The sequence below is a fragment of the Medicago truncatula genome, chromosome 7, assembly GCF_003473485.1.
Source record: "Medicago truncatula cultivar Jemalong A17 chromosome 7, MtrunA17r5.0-ANR, whole genome shotgun sequence".
NCBI lineage: Eukaryota > Viridiplantae > Streptophyta > Magnoliopsida > Fabales > Fabaceae > Medicago > Medicago truncatula.
The window spans coordinates 43,874,901-43,901,419 of record NC_053048.1 but is presented as its reverse complement, the minus strand read 5'-3'; the positions used below and the strand labels follow the sequence as shown (position 1 = coordinate 43,901,419).

General features: G+C 32.7%; 3 protein-coding genes and 1 non-coding gene across 4 annotated transcripts; 1 reads left to right on the top strand and 3 right to left on the bottom strand.

Moving 5' to 3' along the window:
- Window positions 1-7,280: 7,280 nt before the first annotated feature.
- Window positions 7,281-8,235, bottom strand: LOC11418491 (uncharacterized). Its single transcript, XM_003625213.4, has 2 exons — window positions 7,747-8,235; window positions 7,281-7,572 (listed from the first exon to the last, which is right to left on the bottom strand). Exons 1-2 carry the CDS (start codon window positions 8,074-8,076, stop codon window positions 7,483-7,485), a joined length of 420 nt encoding a protein of 139 aa, XP_003625261.1. The 5' UTR covers window positions 8,077-8,235; the 3' UTR covers window positions 7,281-7,482.
- Window positions 8,236-10,265: 2,030 nt separating this feature from the next.
- LOC11437014 (DNA polymerase delta small subunit) lies at window positions 10,266-18,117 on the bottom strand. Its single transcript, XM_003625212.3, has 14 exons — window positions 17,995-18,117; window positions 17,788-17,917; window positions 17,550-17,656; window positions 17,136-17,256; window positions 16,698-16,805; window positions 15,999-16,114; window positions 15,824-15,907; window positions 12,524-12,592; window positions 12,384-12,455; window positions 12,210-12,301; window positions 11,992-12,119; window positions 11,661-11,762; window positions 11,481-11,548; window positions 10,266-10,629 (listed from the first exon to the last, which is right to left on the bottom strand). The coding sequence occupies exons 1-14, from the start codon at window positions 18,037-18,039 to the stop codon at window positions 10,507-10,509; spliced, it is 1,365 nt and encodes a 454-aa protein (XP_003625260.1). The 5' UTR covers window positions 18,040-18,117; the 3' UTR covers window positions 10,266-10,506.
- A 68-nt stretch (window positions 18,118-18,185) lies between these two features.
- Window positions 18,186-18,258, top strand: TRNAA-UGC (transfer RNA alanine (anticodon UGC)). Its single transcript has one exon. It is a non-coding gene; the product is annotated as a tRNA-Ala (tRNA).
- A 949-nt stretch (window positions 18,259-19,207) lies between these two features.
- On the bottom strand, window positions 19,208-24,520 carry LOC11444765 (omega-6 fatty acid desaturase, endoplasmic reticulum isozyme 2). The gene is made up of 2 exons (XM_024771329.2): window positions 24,175-24,520; window positions 19,208-20,824 (listed from the first exon to the last, which is right to left on the bottom strand). The coding sequence occupies exon 2, from the start codon at window positions 20,812-20,814 to the stop codon at window positions 19,660-19,662; it is 1,155 nt and encodes a 384-aa protein (XP_024627097.1). The 5' UTR covers window positions 20,815-20,824; window positions 24,175-24,520; the 3' UTR covers window positions 19,208-19,659.
- Between the last annotated feature and the right edge of the window lie 1,999 nt (window positions 24,521-26,519).

Here is a 26,519-nt window from a genome sequence, read left to right as displayed (position 1 = left end):
GCTGCAAGATCCAGTCTTTTTTGGATTTTGGAATTTTAATTTACACTTGCGTTAAGCTCGTCGAGCCCAACAGAATACTAGTATGTATTTATAAGCTAGGTAACTCTAAATCAACTAACTAGTAACAGAAATAAATAACTGAATTTAACTTAGTTGTAAAAGAAAGAGAGTGTGCGAGGGTTGAATCCTTCAGATATCTTATAACTAATTATAAGTGATAAGTCCTACTACATTCCTCTTGAAAAAATAATATGAGTTGAGTATTGAGGTTTATCGAACCGGTATCGTTGAAGTCATTGTCCCAATCGTGAGAATAATAACGGAGCTTCTACTTTCGAAAGGCAACATTTACTTTCATCATTGTCTAATAATTTCTTGATTATCTCTAAATAATATAAGCTGTTTTTTTTTGCATTTTTTTTTACTCCCAAAATAATGAAATGTCTCTTCTTAGAATTAATAGTAGGGCAAAAATACTGCCACTGCGCCACAGTTAGACCTACTTAATAAATTTTTCCAAACTATATTCTTCTATGCCGATATGTCACTGGTATATCTAATTTTTTTTAAGTAATATCTATCTAAATGCCACAAGCCATACTTTACAACATCTGATCAAATATGTCACTTGTGTTCAAGCTCAATATAGAAGGTGTGTATCGTGTTCAACACCAACATCGATACAAGTAATTATAGGACGAATTAAATGGACTTTGACTCAAATTAATTGTGGGACAACTCACCCATTAATTATGTGGCACATCATTTAATTGGCGTGTTTATATTCATTTAATTGGTCACGCAATAGCATTTTTCTGTATGGTCACCTTCAAAAAGAAGTAAGGCCAAACTTCAAGCTACCAAAATTTTACGTTTCAAGAGTGAGTTGTACAAAGTGGGGAGGGTAGTTTGATCAAAACTTGATAGGATTTGTAGAAGATTTGCATGATCTCAAGAATGCTTGATTAATTTTTTTGGGGGTGATATTCGTTGTTGAGTTGAATATGTGAGTTGTTTTTGACATCATGATGTTATGATAGTTATGAATTATGATCCACAAGTCATATCATAGTTGAATGTTATCTATCGTGAGATTTTATACATGACTAAGTGTGTGTTTGACACCATTAGAAAGGTAGATCCTCCTAATATATGTTTTTCTGTATGTACCGATTAGAGATCGAACTTGTCAAAATGGTTAAGGGAACACATACTATTCACATATGTAAAATATGTCTATCTCTCTTAACAACAAGTTTCAATTTTGTCACTTGACTCATTTGTTGTGGTAAATCAGACTGAAGATTAACAAGATGTTTTCTATAGTTTTTTTGTTTGTTTGTTATAAACACACAAATAAGTTTCTTCTTCACATTTAAATAAAAATAAAAATTTATAAATTACTTGATCTTATAATTGACGTATTTTTTTGAGCCGTGCTATATAGCACGACATCCAGTTTGCACGACAACAAGCACATGAATACAAATTCTTTGCTTTGTAAAAATAAACATGTCAAAACTACTTTGTCAAAAAAACACCCAAATACTTCACAGCAACGGTTTACAAGCCTTTTTATTCATTATAGTATCTTTTGTCAAAAAAATGAAGATAAATATTGGTAGTATTAGAAAAGCAAAACACAATGAGTATATGATTTGGAAATTCACCATTCACCACCACATGATCCTTAATTTGTGATTTCTTTTTGGAAAAGTGCATCATTAAATTAATGGGTCAGTTTGCTTCAAAAAAAATATTAAGAGAGCCAGGATCAAATGACCTTCGTGCAAATACAACGAAATATTTTGTCGTGCATATAAATATTTCCCTTTTTTTTTGTGTGTGTTTCTATTGGGTAAATTATGATATATATTTTTATGTGAAGAAACGGTGATGCTTGGCATGACACCTTTTTCGGATTGCACGACCCACATAAATTACACACAATTTGGTCTTTTAATAGGTTTCATGCTAGTTTATCCATTTTCAAAATAAAATAATAAACTAAAAACTAAAACAAAAACAACATATTTTAAACAAAGTTGTTATAGTCTCTATCACTCTCGCTGCAGAGTCTGATTTGTGAAACATGGGTATTTTATGTTTCATATGACAAATAAGTATGTAGGTTTTAAGTCATTGATGTTGTTCATCTACATCTTCATATATTACATGAGCATGTTTTGGGTTGTTGGTTGTTTGTTTACATCTTCATGAAGTTGCTTCATGTATTGAAGAAGTAGCCATTTGGTTGTTGGTTATAAGTCATACATAACACATGAAGATGTAGTCATTGATTGTTGGTTATAACTTGTAAGCCCCATATATCTTCATGTAACACATGAAAATTTAATCATTGTTTGTTAATTGATTTCTTCTTATTCTTCTTCACAAATCCGAGTATAAACCTTGATTGTGATGATAACATTGATGGAGTTTTTTTTTCGTTTTTATTACATAAAGGGTTAAATATGTTTTTAGTTCTTATAAATATATCAACTTTTCTTTTTAGTCCCTATAAAATTTTCAATCACTACTTTTGATCCCTATTTTTAAGTTAATTTTGTATTTTTAAATGAAATTATGCAGAAATGTGTAGAGTATTGTAAAAAAATTCCCAAAAATTTTTTATTTATTTTTAACAAAACAAAAATTAAATATTAATTTTTAACCTTCAAAAATATAAAAATTCATATTAAATTCATGTTTTAATAAAAAATTCTTTTTTTTTTTAGAGAATCTTATAATGTTATGGATTTTTCTACCAAATTTCATTCAAAAATATGAATTCTACATATGAGTTTACTTTAAAAGAGGAACCAAAAGTGAAGATGAAAAATATTTAAGGGACTAAAACAAAAACTTGACATATTTATAGGGACCAAAAACATATTTAACTCTTACATAAATTATATGAAATATATATTTTATGTGGACAACTGTTTTTTAGTGGAGAAGTGTCTTCAAAATTTTATTCATGGATATATATAAATTGTAATACAAAACATATTTAATTAAAAAACAAATCCTACATATATTCTAAACAAAAATATAAATTATAAACCCTAATGATATCTAATTTTATGTCTAAATTATATATTTTTTGAAGGAATGTCTAAATTATATTAAAATTTGAAATCTTTAAAGAAGATATTTAAACTTTTTCTTAAAGGAGATATTTAGACCCTTTTATTCTCAACAATAATCGCTTTTAGTATAACTAACAGTTGATGGAAACTTTGTGTCCTTTTATTACGTTAACGAGTGTAAATTATAAATAATTTTTATGAAATTTAAATTTTGATTAAAATTATATATATATATAGATTTTTGTGATAATCACGGATCAAAAAGTTCAATTCTAACATGAATATTTGAGTCTATCTAAGGAAACCATTGTGAATAAAAGATAAAATGCTAATTACTGGAAAAGTATAAAAACAATTTTTTAACATTTTCATTGTTTTTAAAATACAAACTTAATAGTTTATATGTCTATATATATATATATATATATATATATATATATATATAAGGTATAAAGGTGAATTTCAAAGCCTTGATTTTAAATTAGTAATAAATAAAAATATTAAAATAAATTAAGGAAAATAAAATTTATATTATGGAATTACTAAGTATGAAAAAATAAAAGGAAATCAACAATAATACAGATCAAAATTCTTCAATAGACTTTCTCAATAAAGCAGCATACTAACCATATTTTTCCTTACAAGAAGTCACACACAGTAAACACAACTTCTCCCCATGTGGAGAGACTATGAAGTAAGTATGAACTAAACGAACTCTAAATTTTATTGAATTTCGTATCTTAAATGACCATTGGTTATTTTGTGTATTTGACCAATTTTAGCTTCTTCAGAATTGTACGATGGTTGGCCTGAGAGAATGTGCTGCTACTTGTTGTGAAAGAATTTTTCGACAAATATCATTTCTAATTAGGATGGGGTTTAACGTGGGAAAATGTCTTAATTCTTCTGAGGATAAAAATAGGTCATATTGGGTGGTCTAAAATCTAACATATGACATATTGTAATCACTGGCGGAGCCACATTGCATTGAGGGTGTGCATGTGAACCCCTCAATTTTAATATTTACACTTAAAATTATATGTTTTTATGTGTTGAATCCCCTTAATATTATGGTTTGCACCGAATTGCACGTGACATTACACTCTTTCCTCCTCTCTCGTAGTACATGGTGAGCACTGAGCACAATGCTATGAGTTTATAACACACAGCAAGCCGTCCAATCACAACTAGTGCAAGCTACAAATTAAAGTTAAACTCACACTGTCATAATAAATAAATAATCCCACAAACCACAATATGTGCAGGAAGCCAAGAACGATACATTTATGTAACAAAATATCCAAATGTTCAACTATGCCACCAAACCATAGTGATCTCACATACACAACGATTCAAACTCACTCACATACATTCTTTAAAAAAAAATAACTCACTCACATACATAAATGGAAGGTCGTGTTTTAAATCACGGTTACATTACTCAGCGTAACAATTTTAATATTTTTTCCTCAAAAAGAAAAAAAAAATAGTATTTTGTCGGTTGACCTAGGACTTGTGGACCTTCAAATTGTATTAATTTTTTTGGTCAAGTAACTATATATTTATCTTCACATACATTGCAAATTGAATATAATGTAATTATATATATATATATATATATAGAACATATCTAGTGAGAATGAGTTTGTTATGTAAGAATGTGAGAATGTTTTATCAGTCATTAGATTAAAAAGTAAAGGTTGAGATTAAAAGTGAGCATGTTAACCAAATCTCACTCAATTCTTTTTACGTTTTTCATTCTATTAGTTAGCTTTTCTTCTTCCTGAGATTTTTCTTCTTCCTTCTGGAGGGAGATACTGTTTCTTCTTCACCCCTCAACAACTATGTTCTTCTCCGGCGACCCCAACCTTCACCGGCGCAAAGTCCGCCGTATCCACCTTCCACCAGTGATTTGAGGTGCCACCACCACTTTCCTACACCCATACTGTCGGCAACCCTCTTCTCCGGCGACCCCAACCTTCACCGGCGCAAAGTCCGCCGTCTCCACCTTCCTACCACTGATTTGAGGTGCCGCCGCCACCTTCCTACACCCATTCACGGTCAATTATGTTTGTTTGTTTGGATCTATATAAACACAATTTCTTTGGAAAAAAAATGGAAATTGGAAATCATGTTGGAGACAACCCCTTTTATGATCCCTTACTGGTTTAGCGTTGGATTGAAATCATAAAAATTGGGATTTTCGTCTGTTTTCAGATTTCATTTGTTTAGAGATGAATACTTCCTGTGGTATTGATGCAATTGGTTGATGTTTCCTCTTCTTTTGCTGGTTTGCTGGAAATTTAAAAAAATAAAAAATCAATATGTCCTAAATTAATTAAAGAAGAATACATGGTGAAGATGAAGGAAAGAGAACATAATCAAAAATTGGATTCCAAAGAGTGAGAAGGTGAAAAGAAATTACCAGTCACGATGAAGAAGAAAGAGAAATGGATTTTGGAAATATAATAGACTATGGAGAGACACATGAGCATTTGAATGTTATTATTTAATCTCAACCATCTATTTTTAATCTAATGGCTGATAAAACATTCTCATATTCTCACATAAGAAACTCATTCTCACTAGATATGTTCTCTATATATATATATATATATATATATATATATATATATATATATATTATAATTAAAATTCAAATGTTTACTTTTAAAAAAATTGTTTGAACCCCCTGTTCCGGGGTCCTGGCAACGTCACTTATTGTAATGGATTTTTTTTTTTCTTTTCTTTTCTTTTCTCATGTAATCAGAACAAGATTTGACTTTTTTCTTAAATAAAGAAGGATTAGAATTTTTTTTATTATATAATATTTTGTACTATGAATAACATAAATTTTTTTGTATGCATTAATTTTACTCATATTTAAATGTATTATTACAAACTAGAATTGAAATTTGATATAATATATAAAAAGTTCTCTAAATATTCATGATAAATATCAAAATAGAGTTCTACAAGTATCATTTATCTATAGATAGTGGTTAAATACACCCACTAATTTTATTTTTATTTTTTGAAGGATTTTTTTTCTTAAATTAGCATTTTAGCAACATGCATGCGCCTTAGGATGCATTAAACCACTTTTTGGTTATCACTTGCAAAAACACTTTTAAAAAATAAGTGGATGTATTTGTTAGCCTGTAATTTCGACCAGTAAACAGTATTCTACCAAATGTCTATAGGAATTGCTAACATACAATCATTTAGTTTTTAAATAAGTGTTTTAGCAATATGCATTTCAAAGTGCATTTAACCATTTTTTTTAGTTATAACTTAATAAAATAATCCATCTAAACAATAAGTGAGTGCATTTAACCATTTTTTTTATTGATTAATATTTATATGGGTCCCACAAAATCATGTGAGTCTCATAACAATTTTGAGGGACTAGGTGAATTTTAACCAATCAAATAAAGTTTGTTGTAAAGAGTTTGCTGCTAGAATGGTCCCACAACTCAATTGAAAAGTGAATATCTATCCTATTTTATTTTATTGATTAAAATTCATATGGTCTCGTAAAGTTGTTATGAGACTCACACGATTGTGTTGGACTAATAAAATTTAACTAATCAACGAGAGTGTGTGTTGCTAGCACTCGTGTAAGGAGGAGAGGACAGGTTGCGCCTCCCACTCATATAAAGAGTAGAGGCGGACATAACTCTTTCCCAGGAACCACTTTAGGAAGAGAACTTCACCCAATCCACTAAAAACTTGACAGTCGGAGTCCCTCACACGAAGATAATATCGTTTGCAGGAGTTCTAGACCGCCCACACAACAGCAAGCAAAACCAATAATGATCCTACCCTAATTTTCTTACTAGACCCCAATCCTACAAAGCTCTCTAAACTACCTAAAATTCTCGAGTGTGGCAGCAACTCCCAGCCCAAACACCTAGATATATTGTACCATACCATTAGAATCGCCCTCCAAGAAAAAAAAAAAAAAAAAAAAAGTGATTCAGAGACTCTTCTCTAACTATTCATCTTTAACTGAAGTTCATTGATCATTTGAGTTCAATTATTTGGTTAAGTTTAATTATATCTTAGTATCATGTAATAAGATATGATTGAACAATTGTTATTAGTGTGTAAACTATCAAAGTGTATGCCATACAATCTGGCAATTTGCTATTGTTGTATAGACATGCAAGGTCGGTTTGTACTAAATTGTAAGCAAACAGAGTCAAATGAATACATTTTAATTGATACTTGAGGTAAAAAAGAATACAATTAGTAAAAAGAATACAATTAGAAAAAAGAATAATAATTGAATGAAACCAATAGTTCAATATACATAAAGGTGGGCATTGCTTTCATCTGATGAGGAGTTTGCATAGCTTGTAAATTATTCAAGAACTCAACAGAGAGCCTAAACAATATCATTGATCAAACGCTTATGACGGTTATAATGCTTTTCCATGAAAACTCTAGAGGCACCTTCTACAGTTCTACGCCATGTCTGCAACAAAGTATAGTAATTAACAAAACAATAAGAAAGTGATTCAAAACAATTACTCTCATCGCACGAATTGTATAGATTAATTCGTCGAGGTAATTTAGATTTATTTAACGGTAAGTTTTATGAAAATGTGTAAAACAAAAGACTAAGAAAAAATGTTAATTGGGGTTTCACCTTGTGAATGGTTCCCAAGAGTGATGACTTGTTTCTGTTATCTCTAACCCTGAGCTGCCGGAGCACAGACTTCCGGCTCACTGTTGCCGGCAAAAGCGACCTCCTTTCCACGACGGCTGTGCTGCCGTTTGAAGAGCTCTCAGATTGATTTTCCTTCATCTTTTTGCGGCGTTTGATAAGACGTAACTCTTTCTTCTCATTGGTACCCACTTCAGCAAATTTCCTTAGTAGCTCGTCAGAAGATTTCTTTGTTACTCGTTGAACCTTAGCATCAGTAGTAGCAGAAGAAGCAGAGGTAGTTGTTGGGGCAGTAGAGTTGTTAGTTTCCATTGCAAGAGAGTAAGAAAAATGTGAGAAAAATGTTAATATGATTTGATGGTTTTATGAGGATGGATGGACCGTTATAGGAATCCAAAATGTTAATGAGGGAAATGATTGTTAATGAAATTGAATAATGGAAGTGAGGTAAGGAAATATAGCCGTTGGGTTGAGATCTTGTTGTAAAGGACTTGATTTTTAGAAATTTTTATTTTATGTGTTTTTGGCTGTATTGGTATTTTGACTAGGCAACAAGGCATGGCATGTGGATTTTCTGAGAGGGACGATACAATAATAACAAATGGACAAGACCTGCAGTAACGCTCTCCTTCAATTTCAGTGTTTCTTTCTCTCTGACACACACACCCTTTTGGCAAAAATTAATTATTTTGAGGATTTAATTTCAAAAATTACTAACACTGTGTTTGGTAGAGGTGATTTAGGGAAGAGAGAAATAGATGACTTCTCCTGTTTGGTTTATGATAGAGATAGAGAAGAGAGAAAGAATTACGTGGGACCTACCACCTTTTTCTTTCTCTTCAATGCAGCGAAGAAAGTGAGCTGAAGGCCATTTTTTCATCTATTTCCATTACTACCCTTTTCTCTTTCTCCTGTATTTACCTTGTACCACCTCTATATACTTTGTCTTTCTCTACCTTTCTCTTCACCTGTTGTAGTGCGGCCATTTTTATGTTTTCTTTTGCACATCATTTGTTGAATTTCCTATTAATATATATTTTTTATGTTATTATGTATCTATTTTCCCGTTATAAGTTTAGTGAAAGCTAAAAATTTCATTGGTTTTGGGTTTCAGTTTTAATGTATTTTGGTCTTGTATGATGAATTTTTCTTTCAATTTCTAAGTGGTAGTTTTAGTTTGCTGAAACTTTTTTTCATGGATATTTTCATTTTTTTTTCGTTGTGAAAGACTAAAAAAAAAGTATAAAAAAAAAACGTTGAAGATTAGTAGGTTTTATAAAATATAAAATTGTATATTGAGCATTAAATAAAGGGTATTTTTGTCTATTAAAAAGTAAACACAATTCTCTCTCTTCTATTTCTCTTATCTTTCTCTTCTACCAAACAATACATGAAATTTACTATATTTCTCATCTCTTTCTCTCTTCTCACTCTCTCTCTTACCTATTTCTCTCTTTACAACTTCTCTTCTACACCAAACACACCCTAAGTATCTCAAGAATTATTAGAATTCATTAATAAAAATCTCAAACATGCTCTTAATCAGTCTAATATATGTAAAGAAAATAAGACGTTTTGGACGGTCTTTTTCTCATTCTAATTATATTCTTAAGCAAATTTGACTATGAGAATGTTATTTTATTTCTGTCATTCAAAATATTATATTTGTTGTATAGTTTCTTACGATATAAAATTACAAAATATTTATTATCGATATCTATAATTTTAATTAAAATCAAATTAATTTTAATCAAAATTTTATAAAAATTATGGTTCGTAATTTATACGCATTTAACGCAAAAAAATAAACATCTTAACATAGTGCTAACTGACGATGCTTAAGAAAACAGTGTTCCCTGGTGTAAAAGTTGGGTCCTGGTCTCGGGAGTGTTCTCGGGTGTAACACAAACAGATCGACCAAGTCTAATATCATGATGAAACAATTTCATGTTGTCAGAGAATATGAAATAGCTTTCTTTCTTCATTTTAATATTTTGAATGATATTAACACATAATACCGTATAAGATTAATTGTGTCAGTTTTTACTATCCAGGGTTATATTGACATAAATCTACATAACAAAATCCAATGACAGTACACAATTTTTTTATTTTTTGAGGGATACGATACACAAACGTTATGGCACTAGTGCTTATATTCTACGCATTCTTTTGTTTTACCTATTATTTGAAACTGTTAAATCAATCGAGCTACAATAGTTATCAATAATAGACGTTACCCCCATCTTGAATGAATAGCCGTACAATTCTTAGTGCATGTTTGTTATCTGAATTAGGCCACACCTACCTCTCTAATTTCTAGCTTCTAAAGTCCACGGTAAACGCGAAAATTCATTGTTTGGATACCCACCCATTCTGAACAAAATTATTGTCACATTAAGAGCTTACCGTTAATTCATTGAAGGAACTATTTCTAGAGTCGAACAAGTCGTTCTATAGAATAATTACGTTTATTGAAACCCCATGTGGGTTAAAACATATGCAGGAGAATTAAATAAAATTGATTAATGCAAAATTGAAATGTTCCCACGACGACCTACTGTAAAACATAATGTTTAAATGCTACGTTACAACTATGTTACAATGCAAACTAAATAGAAAAATACAAATGCAAGTCAAAATATTAGGTCTTTTTCGTAGAAGGCAGAAATATTAAGGTGATACACAAATAAACTACATTGAAGAAACACGACAACCCTTGTCAACTTCAAAATTCAATTTTCAGCTCTTCGTGTTGTCTACAATGTCACACTCTGCCTTCTCTACAATGTCACACTCTGCCTTCTTTGGGATAATCGGAGTTCCAAAACTGAGAGCATGGCATTCAAGATCCCTCAGATTCAACTGCGAATAAAGAAATATGCATGTAGCGTTAAGTTTGCAACAAGAATCACATCAGATGAAACCTACTATTATGTTACAGCCAACCATTAAGCAAAGAAAACAGCCATTCCTCAGGTGTGATCCTGCAACTAATACTGTTCTTTTCTACATGTTCATAAAACAAGGGAGTGATCCCAGAATTGCATCACAGGCAACCATGTAGTACACGGATAAACGACAAGGTCGGCGAAGATCATCGCATACTAATGATAAGGTCAAAGTGTTGCACCAGAGTCTTATTACTTGATTCATTAATAACTATAATACAGACCTTCAAATCAACTGGAAACAGTATATGTCATCATTGTTACAGCTGGGGGAATCTCATCAAAATATCTCCCCTTTCAACTATATAACTGAAAGAAAGACGATCTAAACACCCATTTGACTAGTCTTGTGTCCCCCAATCCTCAGAAATAACTGGAAATGACCAGTTTACCAACTTTAACTCCTCACCAAAGCAAAAGAGCATAGGTTTTGAGGTAATATTTCTTAGTTTTTCGATTTTTTCATGATTCTCCCGAGAGAAACCCTTTTATTGTATGTCTAAAACACATGTAATATATAACTTCTTCGACATGCATTTTCTTAGTTGAACTTTAAAAATGCTTCATTAGATAATAGAAGGAAGAAAAGCTGCAAAATAGATTACTTTCAGGTTGCAGTCATTTATCGAAACATAGTTCGAATTGGCTAGAAGGAAATGTCAAAGGTGAGAATGTATGAATGAGATGTTGTTGATGTGCTTGCAGGGTGATATTAGTATAAAAGACCAATTTATAAGAAAACGTTTGTGGAATTTTAGAGCTCACCATAACTGCAACTCCAGTTTCACTGAATTTAGGAACACATACGAGTCTAACTAATTGGCCTTCTGATCCTGCAATCAATGATTAAAATGTATTAGTGTTGGGAGGAGGGAGAAGTTGTATAAAATGCAAAACGGAAAAGGTAATGTGTTTCTACAATGTAGATTTAAGAATTAAAAATACCCTTTATCACGCGAGTATCATATTTATCCTGATTGCCAACAAAGTAAACATGAGGGCAGCTTTCAATGAAGAATGGATCCCTATCAGTATAAGGATAGCACCCTGAAGAAAACAATTAATATCAGAACAATCTTGGTTTAACCAAAAAAAAATTACTGTTTGAATTGTAACTCCTTAGTTTAGATTTCTTTAGAAGCAGCATGTAATATACAACGGACATTGACAATTGTTCAACCATCCCAAAAAAAATCAGAGCTGAGTGGAAAATGACACAGATTATGGATAACCAATCAAATAAAAGTTAAGCATTGAACCATATATAATTTTATACCAAGGGTATTAGGTGCAGTTGGTGCCAAATGCCTCCATCGTAATGTCCTTTCCATGAAGTCAAGCTTATCTTTTGCCTCTGAATACTTCTCAAGATCATCTACATTCTGACCAGATGTCCCAAGAAACCTGGAAGTAAGCAATATGGATCATATATAACATACGAAAATACAGTGCATTCAGAAGCAATGACAGTAATATTATAAACAGACTATTTACCTGATACCATCAAGCTCAAAACAATGAGGATTTGTACAAGATTTGAAAGTGTTGTAGACGGATGACCCAGGGAAAAGGCATTTATGCAACGCCTGAAAATACAATTCTTAGTAATAAATTTCAAAAAACATGATATATATGGCATAAATGTTCTTGAAGGACAAACATATGAACCTGCTGTGGTAATGAGAAATTAGCAGGGTCACAGGGTCCTGGCATGATATCCAATGGCAAACCAGCAGCAATCTAAGTACAAGTTAAGCCTGTTATTTACAAAACAACTACAGTAGAGGAATCAAACAAATGAAATTAACCTGATTCAACATAATATCTAGCTCCTTTACAGGTTCTGCCATTTTCGAGAGATCTTTTGAGACCAAATTCTGCAAATATTGATGAAGTTCATAAATCCACTCTTAGAAATGTATATAAAAAAACTGAATTGCAAAAAAAAAAAAAAAAAAAATATCTGTAGGAATTGTGCCATTACACTACATAGTACATTAAAAGGCATAAATATAAATGGGTGCTGTCAGCATCCACATATCAAGACAATCAACAAATGGGTCTGAAATGCAACTCTAATAAGCTAAAGAGTCGAACAACTCAGTCCTCGCTCTCATTTAATTATGTGTATCAGATTATTGTTATGTTGATCTATAAATGTTCCTTGCTGACGTAATCAGTCATGTAAGGAGAAAGTGACTGAAATCAAGTAGCTCAGATACCAGAGTAAGTTAATCAGTGATGTTACAATATGGTGAAACATTGTTACTTCATTCAGAAAAGAAGAAGGAAATAAATAAATTTAAAAGTGATAAGTGCTAGAAAGTTGTATTTTAAATTAATATTCAAAGCACTTTTATTACTTGTTTTGCAAGTTATTGAGGGAAAAGCCGAGAGATAAGCGATTATTGCCCTTTTATGCTTTATCTATCTTACTTCACCCATTTGTGCAGGATTGGAACTCAAGACATCAAGCAAAGAGAAAAAAATGGAGAAAAGTACAAAGAGGCAGGAAATGAAGTCACTCGCCTCCAACTCGCCATGGCGAGCAGCAAAGGTGAGGAATTCCAGTAAGCAACAAAGATTACACGCCACCAACTCGCAATGGCGAGTAGAAGGCGTGTACGTTCGCCATGGCGAGATCAATGCGAACTTCAAAGGCGAGCAATTCCAGAGAGCATCACCGCCTTGGTAAGCTATTACCTCACCAACTAGCTAATCAGACGCGAGCCCTCCTTGGGCGGATTCCTCCTTTCGCTCCTCAGCTTACGGGGTATTAGCAGCCGTTTCCAGCTGTTGTTCCCCTCCCAAGGGCAGGTTCTTACGCGTTACTCACCCGTCCGCCACTGGAAACACCACTTCCCGTTCGACTTGCATGTGTAAAGCATGCCGCCAGCGTTCATCCTGAGCCAGGATCAAACTCTCCATGAGATTCCTAGTTACATTACTTATAGCTTCCTTGTTTGTAGACAAAGCTGATTCGGAATTTCATTTCAATGAATAACTTGTATTCATGGGCTTAATATTCGCCTTCAACTCGCAACGGCGAATGAAAGAATGAGCAACTCGCCATGGCGAGGGAATGTACTCGCGAGGCGAGTTAGGGCGGCTTAGGCTTCTCACAGCTGACGTGGCACAAACCCAATGGTGAAGGAACTGCACTCGCCCTGGCGAATGAAGGAGCTCGCGAGGCGAGTTGATACAGAATTAGAATTTCTATAAATAGCTCATTCAATCATTTCATTAAGGACTCTTAGTTTTTCATAGTTTTCATTTTGTAATTAGAGAGAGAGATAGGGCTTGTTCTTGATAGAGTGAGAGTGATAGAAAGTGGATTCTACATCATTTTGTTGAGAGATCACAAGTGTGTAATGGATCATTCTCTTTCAATTCATTCTTGCAAGGCTTCCATGAATCATTCAATAGTTTGAGACATCGACGATTGAATGATACAATTGATTTCACAATATTGTTTGGACACGAATGGTGTTGTCGAGGGATACGTGATAATATCAAAGAAAAACTAGAATCAATGTATGATCATTAGGTTACGTGTGACGCTTGATCAAGGAACTCTAATCCTAACAAGTTTCACGCCTTATTAATCTCAACTTTATCATTTACAACTTAGTTAGTCAAACAAACAACAAATTATCGTTTAACTTAGAATGATATTTGGTGTCGAACGGTCTGTGATATCGCACTAGTCCCTGAGGAGACGATATAAATACTTACTATTGTTTGATGCAAAAATACTACATCAAAAGGTAAAGGGGAATAGAAATATAAAGCATCAGATACACCATGCAAGGGACTTAGATTGCCAAAATTGTTTGAACTTGTCAAGAAAAAGTAAATCAATACATAAACCAAAAAATAGAGAACAGTTATTTTCATCGTTAAACTAAAAACAGTTTTACTATTTTAGATATAAGTATGTCTTAGTTATTACTGTTAGCAATAACTAATACATACAAATTTCACTTAATAGTCTTTTATCATTATTTTATTCAGTATATAGTTAAATATTCTACTGCACATATATGTATTATCCTTGCCCCTATTAAAAATAGAGAAATTCTTAGGTGAACTCTCACCCAACACATCATTCTTACACTCATCCAATCAAAATAAGACATTTCATATAAAAAATATAAAATAAATCAAAACATCACCATTTATTAGAAAAAAATCTGAAAATATATTTTTCTCTTTCTTATTAATCTCTCTCGTGTTACTTCATCCTCCACCATCGTGTTCATCCTCCACCATCGTTTTCATCCTCCACCATCGGCCACAAAAAAGCACACAAACTTCCAATTTTACCCAACAACTTCAAGCTCTCTTCAACCCTCTCAATGTTTAATTTCGTTGTTCCACAAAACCACCAACACATATCATTCAAAACAAAAGCACCAACACATACCATTAAAAAAAACAGATAGTGCATAAAACAAGTTGAAAAATTGGATCTGATTTATCGGCAAATTTTGATGGTTTTGAGAAAAGGAGTTCATCCATTTTTTCTGCAAATTATTAGTCCAGTGGATTGCATAGTAGAAAAAATAGCCCAGTTAATTTCACCATTAAAACATTCAAGGTCTTTCAACAAAAAAGAGACGATGGAAGATAGACTAAAATTACTCAAATCATAATAGGTATTATCCAAGTTTAATTCAAATGATGCATAACAGGTCTTTCGATCTTTGGGTCTCCAATGGTTATGGCGGTGTATAGTGAAGGGAGAGAGAAAAGCGAGACTTCCTATTCATATATATTTATAGTTATTTTATTTTATATTTTTTGGATGACATGTCTTGTTTTGATTGGTCAGGTGTAAGAATGATGTGTTAGGTGAGAGTTCACTTACGAATTTCTCTTAAAAATAAGGGTCGTACTAACTAGTGCCCGTGGGGCACTTGTTTAGAAAACAAAAATAAATAAATTTTGTATTGAAATTTTTTTACACTTTTAAGAAATTGACTACACAAGTTAACTACACAAATTGTTAGCATTTTCCTAAAAAAAAAACTATTTTGTACACTATACACTGCTAGTAAGTAGAAACTAACAGACATAGGGGTTTACTTCGACAATGACAATAATACCTGTCCATTAAGAAGTCCACGAGGCATCTCAACAGAATTTCCAGCAATGACTACACGAACAATTTGTGCCGCAATACTTTGCTCCTGTTTATTTTGTCAATATATACATCTTAAAACCTTTAAATGTTGCATTATATGATCAACCTCAGCTTTGAGAGAAAAACAGGACACGGACCTTCTCATCTCCTAAATGCCCAGTAATATGATCAACAAGAAGCTGAAACTGAAGAGGGTTAGACTTGCTGCTCCCAACACTTAATCCTGAGACAAGAACAACATATTTGTCTTCCCCTGTTGAATCCAAATAAAAAGGGAACTTTAAGTGGCAACTTAAATAAAGTAAAAAAAATTAATAACAAATGTTGAGAATGGAGTATAAAAAATGCACAGTTAAAAGATGGCAAGGCTGTTACTCATCAAAGAAATAACAAGAGAAAATGGAGCATACAGCATGCAATTAATTTGAATTATGATACAGATAACTTTTCAATATTTAACAAATATAAAGAGAAAAATAAGCTAGTTTCTTTAACTCCAGCATATAAGAAAAAGCCATATGCCATCGAAAGGACGTAGAATATGTTGAATGAAGCAAAGTATGAGAGAATCTATGCTTCCTGACAATGAATCATAAATTTTTCAAACAGCAGAACTCCTAATGAGGAAAAATATGCAATAGACAATTCAAACCACACTTTGTACAGGATAGTGGGATGCTAATCACAAATATTGGATTCATACATCCTTCAATGGAAAATATCAGCCTACCATTAGACCAAAAGTGTCTACAATTGTAATACAAAATCTCATAATATGCTATGCATGTATACCACTAGGTTTGAACATTGTATATGCGAAAGACTGAGAAAAATACTTGATTTAATGGGGAATTCTATCTGCGGTGGTAAGCCAGCTTCAAGAACTTCCTGAACCAAAAAATCACCTGCTCCCGTCTCCTTACCATGTAAAGCAACCACAATTCCTGTCCAAGACGATGTTAGCACAAAATCATCATTTGCAAGACAGAAAATTATTATTTGGCATGTCATTTGCATCCCTAAAAGAACAAATGTCATTAAGAAGCCATATGTTTGATTTCAAGATTTCTTAGAACAATATGAAGCACAGCAAATTAGCAATCCAATATTGTCCGTACCACAACAATTCCTTGTAGGGAAAAAGGCAGGAAAAGTCAAGAAATGACATATACCAAACTTAGTTTCTTCGAATGAATGTGCAGTTGTGCCTTTCAAAAATGTTATCCTACCACCACAAAACAATTTTTCTCAATTAAGTAGTTAATGATACAAACCTGTCACATAGACAGATGGTACAATGATACTCCCACCAAGCTTAACTCTTCCACTTTCATCTTCAAGAACAAGATAATCATCTTCATGCACAAAGTTATGTGACTTGACAGGCACCGATCTCTACAATTAATTAGCAAAGAAACTCAGCACTGTGCCATATCATTGTCAAATTTTCATACTTACAAAACACATTATTATCAATCGCAAGCTTGTTCAAATTCCACTACGCAGCAATGCAACATCACCGCTATAACCACTATATAACAACATTTAGTATTGAATTGCTTATCACAAAACAATTACCATTTGTTCAAATTCCGCTACATTATAACCGCAAAATACAAAATTTACATAAAAACAACAACCAAACACCTCCAAAAACAAAAATTGAAAGAAACCCAGAATCCTATTACCTGCTTAGAATACTCATCAAGTATACAAGGCTTCAACTTCATATTTTTAAACAGTGTTCCAACAATAACACATTCCTTGCCCTCTTCCAATCCCAACACCGTGCATACTGTAAATAAATAATTTCAAACAATTAATCAAAAATTCAAGCAATTAAACACCATAAATACACACAAAAAATAGGAGATTTAAAGTCAAAACCCTAAATTGAAAAAAAATAGAGAAATTGAGAATAATCACCAGGAGTATTAGGTTTCCAATGAGGAACAAGAGAATACAAGAGAGTTCGCATCAAGTGAAGACGCGCGAAGTAGATTTGACTGTATTGTTGTCCACGATACATCTCTTTACCGATTTCGAACGATTCGTCCTGCAACAAATTCGTGTTAGCATAGTTACGAAGTTAACAAGACGAATACAACGAGAGAGAAAGTGGAAGAAGTGAACCAAGGATTCGTAGGAGCATTGCATTCTCTTAAACTCCATTGGCATGGCTGCTTTGGCGGGAAGAGTTCGAAACTCGCTCTTTTTTTCTGTGTATTTGTTTGTTGGTAGTGATGACGCAGAGGAACTTACTTATAGACACTCGGAGGATATTTCATATTATATATATGTTTTAAGTGAAAGTTTAACGACATGGGGATGTAGCTCACATGGTAGAGCGCTCGCTTTGCATGCGAGAGGTACGGGGTTCGATACCCCGCATCTCCATAATATTTTAAACTTTTTTATATACGTCCATAAGTCCATTCAGTTAGTTTTAATAGTATATACTTTTTGTTCCAAGTTACGTACGTGCGTTATCTTAAGGGAAAATTTTATTTTGTGTTTGTTTTAGATTTTTCCTGCCTTTGAAACAAATTTGATAAACAAAATTGTGAACACGTTGGTACTTATAAAGTTTATGTACAATGTCATGCCATATTTTTGTATTGATTTATTTTATAAAAAAAAGATCAAATTTTGAATGAATTTTGCTTACGATATATAAAAAATAAATATCCAATCAAATTTCATGTATCTAATAGTTCTCCAAATAAAATTAGTTAGGATGTGTTTGTTTTAAGGTATGATATCATACTTAGAGGAATCATTTTCTTGACGCGTTTCGTAAATATTTTGATTTTGTATGTATTTTTTAAAATTATACTCCGTTCAAAATTTTAAAAATACAAATATGAGTGACAATGAGAAGTTATAGTTTGCTGAGTTTTATTTCTACACAATAATCTCAGTAACCTTCTTTTTTTACTCCAAAAGAAAAAATATAGTACATTGTTCGGAATAAAAAATATTTTCAAAGATTTTTAAAATAACTTAATTGTTTATGAGAAGATTTTTAAAACTTGAAACCAATACGAAAAATGTTGCATGTTTTATACTACATTACTAGCAATAATAATACAAACCTTGAAATACATGCAACGGTTGTACTTATCGTTTTATCAGTTGCTATTGATTTTAATCTAAAACGCAAACACATAACATTTCTGGAGGGATGATTTACTATTTAAATGAGTTGAAAGAATTTAAGTGATATCCTACTCATTATCTTTAGTTCTATCTGTAAGGGGAAAAAAAAATTAACTTAACTTCTAGCATGTTTACAGCGCTACAAAACTCAATCTTGATGCAATAATGTAGAGAATGAAGGAGCATATTCACCACAGTAGAAGGACAGAAAATGTGATTAGGCAGAAAGAAAAGTGCCCCCCAACTAGATAGGAAACAACTAAAACTTATTTTTTTTGTTATCAAACAGTAGACTTGACCACAGAAAGTTACAGACAAATTCATAATTCTTAATCAAACACAGAATATGTGAATGACTTGGAACCAAGAACAAGAATAAAATAAGCTTCTCAACAGACAGATTTGAAGTACCTTGAGAAACTAGACGCACATGCACCGATTTCAAATCAAGGTGCAATACATACACTACTACTGTTCAGAAATGTTATACCTTATTCTGCAATCAAGCAAACTATTCCAGTACTGTTTACTACTACAAATATATCAAGATTCAACAAAATTATTCTCTAAGACCAAACATCCTAAGAGAATTTCAAACATTCCCACCTCATAGACAACATGCTACAGCAGCTCTAATAATCACCACTTATTGTTGTACCAGAATACACCCTTTCTCTCAGTACCTTGATCTGGCTCGACATAGATACACTCTCTAGCTTCTCTCCATAATGCCTGGTAAAATGGTGTTTCATCCAACCGATAATAATCTCCCAAAATTGGTTTAATTGCCTTGGTAGCCTCCATTGCATGATAATGAGGCATTGTGGAGAACAAGTGATGTGCCACATGAGTGTCTGTAATATTGTGGAAGACCTTGTTCAGGATTCCATAATCCCTGTCAACAGTTGCTAAAGCTCCTCTCAACCAGTCCCACTCAGAGGAATCGTAATGCGGCAACGCAGGGTGAGTATGCTGCAAAAATGTAATCAATACCAAGAATCCATTGACTACAAGCAGTGGAACTCCATAAACACACACAACCCAGGCAAGACCTTTGGCCATGGCAAGATGGTAAAGCCCGAAGCACACTGCAAGTATTCCTGCATCTGATACATATATTTGAAGACGTTCACGATCTGAGTAAATGGGACCATGTGGGTTAAAGTGGCAAGCAAATCTATCATAAGGCCTGCCTGAAACATTGAGAGCCAGGTAAAGGGGCCAGCCAAGAGTGAGGGTGATGGTAATGGTGAGGACTCTGCCTAGTGGGTTGTTGCTAAGGTATTTGGAGTACCAATAGATGCTGGACTTCTGTTTGGGCACAAAGACTTCATCCCGCTCAAGAGAACCGGTGTTGGAATGGTGGCGGCGATGGCTGTATTTCCATGAAAAGTAAGGCACAAGAAGGGCAGAGTGGAGAATAAGGCCAACTGTATCATCAAGCCATTGATAGTCACTGAATGCATGGTGGCCACACTCATGTGCAATGACCCAAACACCGGTAAGGATGCAACCTTGGATAGCCCAGTAAGCAGGCCAGGCCAAGAAAGAGAGAGGGCGAGGAAGGTGCTGGAAGTAATGGGTGGCAACGTAATAGAGGAAGAAGGCTATGGTGAGGTCATAAACAACATAGGAGAATGAATGGATAACAGAGCGCTTAAAACAGTGAGGTGGAATGGCTTTCTTGATCTGGCTGAGACTAAATGGAGGCTTTTCAAATGGCACCCGTTTCACAGTGTCATTCTCTGACTTCCTAGCCGAAGGAGGAACAGAGGTTCGGCCACCAGCTCCCATCTTCAGCAACCTGCAATAATATGAAAATGCATTTTGTTACAACACTCCTCTGATCATTTAACACAGGTCTACATATGCAATTTATAGTACAATTCATAGTAACAAGACTGAAATCATCAATCTAGATAATGGTCTCTAGACGCATACAGAATTAGAATGAACAATGTGTGTGTCCTTCATAGAAAAAACTGCAATAACTAAGGTGTAGTTCTCAAGTGCATGTGTGCAACACTATCCATATTGGTAAACAAACTTAAGTCATTTCTGAAACGAAACAATATTTCTAATAGAATCCTGCCTCATACATCTATCATTTTGTAACCTTCAATATGATAAAAAAATAAGTCATTTCTCCAGAAGTTATCCCTCCAACTCCAACATCCTCCTTTAACACTTACATTATTATTTGCTACCACATAACAAATCAAATCTTACTAAGAATTATTTCGTATGGCCAACACCTTCTAGTTTCTCAACAAAACATTGATGTTTGTATACTACTATTCAATCCCATATTTACACTATTTTCTGTATTTATAAAATAAAAATAAGTTTTTTTCAACATTACTCTCCTTAATTTACAAAAGTGAATACTATTTATAGTGTGCGAAACGAAATGAAATAAATTATATTTATAATAATAATTAAGTGTGTGTATGTAATCATTATTTATTATATAGTTTTTACTGAGACTTAATTTTGAGTCCTCTTTAGAGACACATCTTGTGCTTAATTAGACCTCCTCTCTTTTATTCGTATATTTTCTCTTGGCCTCTTAAAAAATATAATATATACATTATCTTTGGAAATTCAGAAACTAAGGCTGTTAAGAATCAGAACCTCCAAACCCTATCCAACAAAATAAGAACCTCCAAACTCCACCGCAAGCAGGGTGTGCATGTGCATGTGCCAAATAAAGCAGCTCTAAGCCTCTAATCCCAGCACTACCAAACACTACATAGTGAACTTTATTATTTGCTTGGCTTATATTAATTTGATTTGCCTAGTGGTGGACTGGTGGTCCATCCTACAGTAAGGTTTTTTATTGTAGGAGTATTTTTAAATGAATGAATAAATGAACACGCACATAGATTATCAACCACACGAGGATTCATAACGGACAACTCGCGGGAATAGTTTATTGTTTCAAAAGTAAACAAAGACAGCTTGCAAAACCTGCGATCACTAAACAAACAACAAAAACATTGTGACACATTGTCATGTCGTGGAGATATTTTGTACACAAAACACGGGATGCCAATTACATGTGAGATGATCCACATAACATAATCAAGTAAGCAATATAAGGCTACTGTCAACACTACAATCATAATGTTTAGAATATTGGTTTAAGAAACTACTAATTTTGGTATTAAAAAACATGCTTTTTTTATTGAACTGTACATTTTAATTAAAAAAATTATCATGTTTTAATTCATTAGAAAATTTATTGATATGGACCCTTTATGTGACAATCTGTTCCCTCAAAAAAAAAAAAAAAAGGATACCAATCTGTTGTAACCGAAAATTAATCTAATCTGGTAGACAGTGCGTCAGTTTTATTTTGTTTTTTTATAAATGTACAGTGTCAAATTTAATTGCAATGTACCCTTTTATGTGACAATAAAATCAATGGTCCAAAATTAATTGATATGGACCCTTTATGTGACAATAAAACCAATGGTCCAATACCAAAAAATCCAAAGCTCCCTTATTACCCAAATCAATGGTCCCTCCCCTCAAAAAGAAAAAATAATCAATGGTCCCTGCACGTAACATCTTACCAAACTATACGCTTCTGATGTTTCCTGCAAGCAAATATATTCTTCACATGACATGGGTCCAGATCTTTCACGTGATGTTTGCTTTCATTATATTTTTTTAGGGATACTTTCATCATATTTTTATTATTCATTTTTGTAAGGAAAGAAATTAATCGCATTTATTATTAAACAAGTTTTAGAAAAACAAAAATACTTGTTTACCACCAGTTGTAGTGTAGAATTTTAAAAATAATAATAACTAAAATTGGAAATGAAAGTTAAAAGAAGGTAAATTTTGTAAGACGAATCAAAGTTATCAAAGTTACTGTGTGATTGTGACAATCCTACAAGAATCATTAATTAAACCTTACCCAATTTGATAAAATCTCCAAAAACAAATAAATATACCGTCCACGAGCATAAATGGAAAGTCCTAAATATTTTTCTACCCACCAAGTGCAAAGTATATACATTATTCTTTATTTTTTTAATTCAAAAGTACATTCATCAGGTCAAAAAAATACAAAAGCCACTAACACATTGTTTATTGATACATTATAATATTAGAAAGGTCTCCGTCAAAAAAAATATATTGAAAAGTCATTCACTTTGCAAAGCCACTTTGTAAATGTAATTAAAAAAAATTGCAAAGTATTGAACATAAGACTAAGTTTATACGGCATATCCCTTTTCTCTCTTAAATAATATCAACCGATTGTGTAACAACTCAAGTGTACAGATTGTTCAGCTTTCTCAAACAACATTAAATTAGAAATTGCCGTCTTGAATGGATTTTCTCTCTGTTTTACGCTCCACTTGATTAAGTTGTATTACAAAAACCAAATATATACACCACTTTCTAACCATGTTGTCAAAATCTACTTATAAAACAAATTCATTATATCACACAGTTGAAACTGACACAAATTTTATTTATTTAATAAAAAATAAAATAAAAAACAGACAGTCATTCATTCTTAACACAACACACATGTAGCATGCTTTGAATGCAGACATAAACTCAAACTGAAGAAATGAGATCCGCAACAGAAAAATACACATTCGCAAAAGTATGAATCAGGTGTTATAATAAATGAACAATGAAAGTCTGTAACTTCGTGTGAGATTCGGCAAAAATCTATGAAGACACATACACAACCCTGACACATTGACACGGTACATGAATTAACTGAATGTAATGACAAATTATTCATGTCGAACACGGGACACACGTTCTATCAAAAGTGTTACAGAGACAATAATCCAAAAAAAATACTGAAAAACGAGATTCATCTTTAGATCTGATAGAGAAGCCATGAATGTTGAATAATGAACACAAAACAAACGCAAGTGCCAAATACAACAGTAAAAAATTACTTATTATAGTATCAGGAAATTAATCGACTAAAAATTGTGCAATATTATCAAAATTACACGAAAAATAGTAATGAATTGAGAAAAAACAACGTATAGGTAATAGAAACGCAGAGATCTAAACAAAATGAACGAAAAGGAGTGGAACGAGTGAAAAAGTGTTAGATCTAACGTTAAATGTGACATTGAAGGTGTAAAAAGGAGAGGAAGAAGAAGGAGATACCTGAAGGTGCAAAAAAAGGAGGAAATGGTTGTTGAGCGCCGCAGAATCGGTATTAAGAAGAGGGGAGTGAAAGAGGAGGCGAGGCTTGAGAGTGCGTGATGAGAGGGTATTTAATATTGAGGAACTGTTTGTTAAAAACACTCCTCGTGGGACCCACTTTGCTATTTTAACGTTTCTCTCATCTCCCTATCTTCACTTGCGTATCATTGTATTGTCCACATAGTTAGTTTAGTTTCACCTCTTCTGGTCTTTCCCATGCCCAAAGGACAATGCCCATGCACCACCTACCTAATATTTGTACATACTCTCTGAAGAAAAAAGAAAAATAATTGACAAAAGTCTCTAAGAAATTTATTGTGCGGATGGATATTTTCTCATGAAATTTATGGTTGATGTTATACACGATGTTCTACACTACCTATAATTGAGTCAAGAAAAAAAATATATCATGTCCGATTAGACCCCTAGTGTTATAAAATAAGCATATGGCAAACCCGGCCCATTAACCTAAAATGATTGTCGTTTAAGGCAACATAGAAGGCCTATGTGTGTCTCACCACACATGAACGCTCCTTGTCAATTCTAAAATATTGGATCCCTCTTTGATGACTTCCCACCTTTTGCATCGGGTTTGCAGGAAACGATTACAACGTCTTCAACTATATAGGTGTGACTTTGTATGACACTCGGGTACGATTACAATTTCACACATTTTTGTAAATTTTCTTTTCTTCAATTACATGTGAGTTGTCGGAGTGTTAACATGTTTTGCAGGTACATCCTCCTTCGAAAAACAATTATCGTCGCAACGGATCTTTTTACGTGCCGTGTCTGACTCTCTGTTGCACGAGCATCGTCATCCGCTATTCCTTGTTCTGTACCACTTCATAATATAGGCTATTTCTAATCTTTAATTAAGATCATCTCATTGGAGATGGTCTTAGGATCGCTATATATCCCTTATTTTTCTCTTTTCTCTTATGCAACTAGCTAATGGTCACCAAATCCTTGTATACATAGCCATGCTTTGCTATTATTTTAATACTAGCGTCCAGACGGACACTGTCGTCTGCTTTTTCTACTGCGCTAACGTATTTATATACTTGACTGTACTTTTCTGTATCTATTAATATATAATATAATTTATTTTACTGTTATATATCTTTTGTTTCACTAATTTAACTATATATTGGCTATGTTTCTTTTATATAATTGATTAAAGTTTATTAAATAGATATTACACAAATTAAAGAAAATAAAATAACTATAAAGTGAGATATGACAAATATACACCCATAAAATAAGTATTAATTACAAAAATGAAAATATAAATAGTGTCTACAAAATTTAAGTATACTTTGAGACTATTTTCATAACACTTGAACTTAATCCATGATTATCACACCACTATGTGCTTCGGTTTCATGTTTTGTGCACACTCTCAAGCTTGGTAATTTAAACTATATTGTGTCTCTTTTATAATTATGTCTCTTCTATAAAGTTTGGTTATACTCTTATTTCCCTCATTTATTTAAGAAACTACAATTCCTCAATACATAAATCAAAACTGTTTAACACATCCAAGCAAGACAACCAAAGAAGAATGATATAATAGTCTCGAAACTCAAATAATTGATGCAAGTTAAAAACTACATAATTGATCCTTCAAAAAAAAAACTACATAATTGATGAACAATATTAAAAGCAAGACAACCAAAGAATAATGATATGATAGTTTTAGTCTCATTGCCATGGTAACAATTTAACTTTTCAAATTACATTCTTTAAAAACAATGTTAAGACCTATTCAACATAAGAATGGAGTGCATCAATTATGATACAACAAAGGAAAGGGGAAAATAAATTTAATTTTAAAAACAAAATAGGAATAGAGTCCAAATACAATTTTCAAACCTCTCTCCCCGATGAGAATCTACAATTAGGTCGCAGTCGTAGAGTGGCCTCCATGGCTCCCATTTTCTTTCTCTTATCCTTACTTCATTATTTTACAAAAAAATAATGTATAGTTGTTGTTGCGCCGGTGCCACCCACTCTGTTATATTTTGAATGTATAGTACCTTTTTTTTTGTTTTGAATTGGCAAATTTTGAGGGTTACCTTCTTCCACCAAAATAATTCAAGAGAAATAGTGCATCTTCAATCACATTCTGCAAAAGTATAAATAACACTCCCGTGAATTTTTTGAAGAGAAAAATTGTTGATGAAAATTGGTAGAATCAATGATTGTTTGTGGCAATTGTGTGTTTATGAAATCAGATTGTGGGAAGTAGTTAATGATAATTCTGTGTGGTGAGAAGGCAATAAAAACTAAGTAACCATAATTAA